Genomic DNA, 5,757 nt, shown 5'->3' on the forward strand with positions numbered 1-5,757 from the left:
AGATAAAGAGAGAGAAATATGGGAGAATATCTTCTTCTTTATAGTCTACTTTGCCTCTATTTATAGGCTCGTACGACAAAGATGGTTACAATATGATAAATGACCACAATTACTTCTTAGTGGTTACAGAACAGTCAACGATCATAACCATAGTTGACAGTCAACAATCATATTATTTATAACAATATAATTTTATTAAAAAAATATGATAACAGAAATTACTAAATAAAAGTGATAATATAAAAAAAATAAAATAGAAACATCCAATTAATAAATTAATTTATCTGAAATAATAATTAAACATGTACCCGTATGGAATAACCTTATGCGTAGCATATATAATACAACTAGAAATTTTCTAAAATATAATACGAAATTTAAAGCGACGGCAAAAACAATTATTGAAACCCAATCTCGAAATTGGGTTTTGGGGCAGTGTAAAATAGTGAATTTAGTTCCAAAATAAATGGGCCATTTTAGAAAGGGTAGCCCAATTTTGTGGGAAAAAGAGTGACCCAAACCCAAATGGACATTGATCATTATCACACACATATATATAAAATATGCATAATGTCTTTAAAGAACAACAACCTAATCCTGTGTCGGAAAAAGATAAAAGTTTGAGGTCTGAAGATAAGCTACGAAGTCTTTTGCTTCTGCATTATCTATATCTATCTGAATATCCACCTTACCCTCCGAAATAACACTTTTTTCTCCATGCACATCTTCTATTCTATACAATGAAATACACTGCAACGTGCTACTCTTACTGTTACCATCACCACTACTACTACTACACTAGTTTAATGTGACATGGTATTCTAGTACTTCAGCTATGGAATCTGCAAGGAGTATGTTTTGTTCTTCTCCACCCTTTCGTCGAAGAACTCACCATTGGAACACTTTTCCTTCATCTTCTTCTACCTCTGGTACTGTTATTACAATTCAATTACTGCATTCCATTTTTTTTTCTTTATTAGTTATCTAGTGTCGGTTGTTCTTAAAGCAAGATTATAATCGGCTTTGGTTTTGATCCCAATTCTTCATGGTGTTTTGTATCTAGTGTTATCTTCCCATCTAGCACAAGATATTTTTAAATTAAGGATAGTAGAGATAAAAAAATGGCGTGGATGGAAAATCTTTAGTGTGTTACTGCAGTTTATAGTTTACCAATGCTATTCAATTTATGCTTGATTTTACATTGGGAACCTGTGTATCTTTTTTGTATGCGTTGTGTATTGGTATTGTACATGTTAATAATGAATTTGAATATTATTGAAATTCCATAAGCCAATTAATTTCATAGTCTTTCTAATTCCTCGAGTGGCTGGTGCACACGCAGCCTTTATTGGTGGAGGAATGCTAGCAACACGCTCTTTGTCACTTTCTTTTCAATACACTCTTTATTACTAGGTGAAATCCTATGCTGTCTCCACTGAATAATGACCTAGGTTCACTCTCTTGTGTTGAGAAGGAAGAGTGTATTGTTAGCATTTCTCCAATCTGTGTTATCTTTGTCCGAGCTATTATTATTTTGTGGATTTTTTATTTTTTATTTTTTTTACAAACCTAGTTCAATTTGCTAGTACCCTTAAAGAATTACTTCTGATAATTTGTGGATTTCCATTTACTTGCAGTCTTCACATAAATTCCCTCTTTCATTTAAATAGTGTGTACGTCTGTGATTCCCCCCGCCCCAACAACAACCAAATCTGTTAGTCTGAATGCTTATAAACCTGCAGTTTTGATGCTCTGTGTCCGAGCTGCCCCTACGGTTGCCTCTTGGTCTTCTAGTTTTTCAGCACAGAATTCTCCTACCTCAGTTCTTTTACAAGAGAAGCATGATGAATATAGGCCTCTATTGCAGATGTCTAAGGAAGAGAAGACATCCCAGGTTGAAATTTTGTTGATACACCGACTTCATCAACTATTTAGTTGCTGTCGAATCAATTAGAATTGATTGACTTTCCATTCTTGTTATAGTCTTAATGAATCAAAACTTTTGAGATCAACTTTTAGCTTTGTGAAAATTAATGATGCCATCTTCTTTGCATGGAATGCACTAACTGGTTGCATAGGTTGTAATTTATAGAGTTTTTCTACTTCATCACCTAATGAACACACTATCAATTAATCTTCCCTTTGATTTACTAAAGAAAATATTAAATACGAGGCAGATGGATATGGCCTCGGTTCACGAAGAGAATAACACTGGCAATGCTGATCAGTTAGTGCATGACTTTAGGCAGCACCTGCAGCTCTGGCCTCGTTTACGGACCTTGTAAGACAAATAAAACTGTCTTTCCATGTCAATTCAATCAGTTAGTAATTGCTAATTTGAAATTTTGCCCATCCTGAGTTCTCTCCTTATAGGTGCATAAACGATCTATTGCAGATTAACTTCCTTACCAACAGAAGAAATTGCTGCTTCTTCAACTCTACAGCATCTTACTGTTGACTTAGAGAGGCCTGCAGATGGTGCGCAATGTAATGCAGCTTCTCTTGCTAAGAAAGCCTTGTCTGCCTCAAAACAAGCTGCATCAGTAGCTGAAGAGTTGAAATCAATTAAAGCTGATGATTATGATGATTCACTTCCTTTTAGGTTAGTTCTATCTTCTTGGCCAACTCTGACATCCTTAATTTATTTTACTCTTTATAGGTTAATTTGTTTGGAGTATAATACCTAAAATAAAAACTTCCATTCAGTCTGGCCTCCACTAGTTTTGCTGACCCTTCAGTTGGAAGCAATAAATTTGTGAGGTCAACACGGCTTCTAGACAGACGATCTAAGCAAAGAAAAGTGCCAAAGTCAAAAGTTAAAGACGAAGAGACTTGCCTTACAAGAAAGGATGATGCAAAGGAAAAGAAGAAGATAAATAAAGAACTTGATCAAAATGACCCCCAGCACTTGTTCTCGTGGAGTCCTGAAACAAAACAACTTTTGACACTTGAACAAGAGTCTCAATTGGTTGCTCATTCGCAGGTGTTATGTCAGTTACCATGAATTCCTTACTTCCTTAAACCTATGGGATGCTCTATTAATGTGGAATGTGTAAACAGGAGTTATTGAGATTGGAAGAATTGAAGACCAGGCTTCAATATCAATTTGGTCGGGAACCAACTATAACTGAATGGGCTGAGGGTGTGGGACTTAACCGTCGGGCGCTGCAGGAGCAGATTCATTGTGGTAACAAAAGCAGAGAAAAGCTGATTCAAGCAAATCTGCGCTTGGTAGTCCACGTTGCTAAAAGTTATCAGGGGCGTGGTCTCAGCCTTCACGACTTAGTACAGGTAGCTTTCTAGTAATTGAAGATCTTCCTTCCCCCATAGCAATGGTTTTTTTACATTTTATTTACTGGTCAGTTATGTTCTATATTACTTCTCAATTTAGAAGAACCCGTAAATAAATGTTTAGCTAGACTTGGAGCATAAATTGGGCAAAAATGCTTTGCTTAAAGGGTTTCTTATTTCTTTTGTAATCATTGTCTTAACTCTTCATTGTTGTTAATTACAACATAGCAGCTATATCTCTTATATTTCTTTTCTTGCGCTGTTGCAGGAGGGACGTCTGGGTCTTTTGAAGAGTGTCAAAAAGTATAAACCCCGAGTAGGTTGCCGATTCGGTACTTATGCATACTGTTGGATAAGGCAAACGATAAGGAAGGCCATAAGTCAAAATTCCAGGACAATCCGTCTGCCGGTAAATTTAATTGTCTAATTTAAGCTTCACCCTTTTGAAGTGACAGAGTTCATGAAACTCTTTTAAGTTGTTGACAGAAACAAAAATGATATTACCATTGCATTAACATTTTTTATAGTATCTTTGCTATTTACAAAGAAAGCATCAATTCTATTTCTGTAATATAGAACCAATGTGTTATCTCCAGGAGAGTGTATTTACCCTATTGGGCAAAGTAATGGAGGCAAAGAAATTGTACATTCAAGAAGGAAATCTTCACCCAACCAAAGAAGAATTAGCAAGAAGGGTAGGGATTACAGTAGACAAGATTAACAATTTGCTATTTGTTGCAAGATATCCAATTTCTATACAGCAAACTGTGTGGGCAGACCAAGATACAACTTTCCAGGTATTACATGCTAGCTAATGTGATTCCCCCCTTGATATGATGCAATTTATTAGATCTATAAAGTGAAACATTGAAAAAGCAAGTACCAAAATATTTAAAAAATTTAGAACTGCGGCATGTTATTCAGCTTCCTAATTAAGTTTGGTGAGTGTCTGCTCTGAGGGTTTTGCTTGGGCTGATAATTGTAAAAAAATTTTGGTGAAAGTTTAATTGTCAACTGCAAGAAGAATCTTTAATTTTACTTAGTTATTGCTTTCTGTTGTGTGTGATCGAAGGGGACCAGCTAACTAAAGTTTGTTAGGGCTCGGAGGTGCTGATAAATCAGAATTAGATCATAACATTTCAGTATGAGACTAGCCACAGAACCATAACATACTACCTTAACGGTATGATTAAATATTTCACCAACATTTATAAGACTCGAGTCATTTCTCTGTTCTGTTCATTACCAAAGCGAGGTCATTTAAATCTGCATGTGTTAAATACCTACCTCTCTTGCACGTGGGCTTTTTGTTTACTCGTGGAGACAATCAGACACTTGACAATTCAAATTCTCTTGCAGCATGTATTGATTGAAGTGGCTATTCATCATTTTTTTTATTGGATGGTTCTTTTCAAGCATAACTTAGTCATGTTATCCTATACTTGTGTATTAGCAGCCGCTGCAATGCGACAGCACTGGATTTTTAAGTTATTGCCATGTTGCTTTGTCGTAAATTTTGTTTTAGCTAGTCTCCTGATGTTGGTGGATGTCAATTGTGTTGAGAATGGATCCTCTACTCTTTTTTAGGCAACATAATATGACCATTCTCCACACATAATTAACCATCTTTTTCTTATAATTGCAGGAGATTACTGCCGACTCCGCAATTGAGACCCCAGATGTGAGTGTTGCAAAACAACTTATGAGGCGACATGTGCTCTACCTCCTAAGTATGTTACGGCCCAAAGAAAGGAGGATAATCCGGCTAAGATTTGTGGAACAGAAATCTTTATCGGATGTTGGAGACATGTTTGGTTTGTCCAAGGAAAGGGTACGTCAGTTGGAGAGCCGAGCATTGTTCAAGCTCAAGCGGTGCCTTGTCAATCAAGGACTTGATGCCTATGTGGACTTGCTTGTATAGATGAGGAGACAACAAGGTTATGCAGTTCATTCACATGGCTGAGACCTTGTCTGGCTACGTTTTTAACAGCAGTGCTAATACCCAGAGCGAGCTTTTGACGACAAAATTGGCAGAAGACAATTTTTGTATATGCGAGGCCTAATGGCTGGCAGTTTGCAGAAGAAAATTGAAGTATTAAAAAAGGTGAGGCTTATACAATTATACAAATGAGAACACTTGTAGGTGAAAAATGGTATTTTGTATATGTGTAAGGTGAATTTGTATTCTTTCGATTGAATTTTGCGGCTCTTAATATGAAATGAAATGTTTTCATCCGAGTACTTTCTATTTGAGGTTGACGTAGGTTAGTTTTATAACGTAAAGTTTCATTCATTTGACAAATTTTAGTGAAATGCTTCATATCTAGACTTAAAAATTTGACCAAACCCCACAGTTTACGTGTCTATGTCTAGATACTAACGGGGTACGTAGTATATAACCAACCATACCACCATTTTCATCCCTAATGGAAGAGGCTTGCAAATCAACGAGGTTCAACTAAAAGA

The 5,757-nt window shown here is 36.1% G+C and overlaps 1 protein-coding gene across 3 annotated transcripts; it reads left to right on the forward strand.

Moving 5' to 3' along the window:
• Positions 1-610: 610 nt before the first annotated feature.
• LOC133311693 (RNA polymerase sigma factor sigF, chloroplastic-like) lies at positions 611-5,519 on the forward strand. Of its 3 annotated transcripts, none has more exons than XM_061512779.1 (9): positions 611-929; positions 1,743-1,894; positions 2,157-2,281; positions 2,396-2,602; positions 2,707-2,983; positions 3,061-3,291; positions 3,560-3,700; positions 3,888-4,088; positions 4,937-5,519. In XM_061512779.1, the coding sequence occupies exons 1-9, from the start codon at positions 836-838 to the stop codon at positions 5,210-5,212; spliced, it is 1,704 nt and encodes a 567-aa protein (XP_061368763.1). In that variant the 5' UTR covers positions 611-835; the 3' UTR covers positions 5,213-5,519. The 3 variants fall into 3 exon arrangements, with proteins under 3 accessions (XP_061368763.1, XP_061368764.1, XP_061368765.1); XM_061512780.1 differs by having other exon boundaries at positions 2,178-2,281; XM_061512781.1 differs by lacking the exon at positions 2,157-2,281.
• The last annotated feature ends 238 nt before the right edge of the window (positions 5,520-5,757 follow it).

Source organism: Gastrolobium bilobum, unplaced genomic scaffold (assembly GCF_033153095.1).
Source record: "Gastrolobium bilobum isolate Gb01-03AN ecotype WA unplaced genomic scaffold, APGP_CSIRO_Gbil_v1 utg16366, whole genome shotgun sequence".
Taxonomy (NCBI): Eukaryota; Viridiplantae; Streptophyta; class Magnoliopsida; order Fabales; family Fabaceae; genus Gastrolobium; species Gastrolobium bilobum.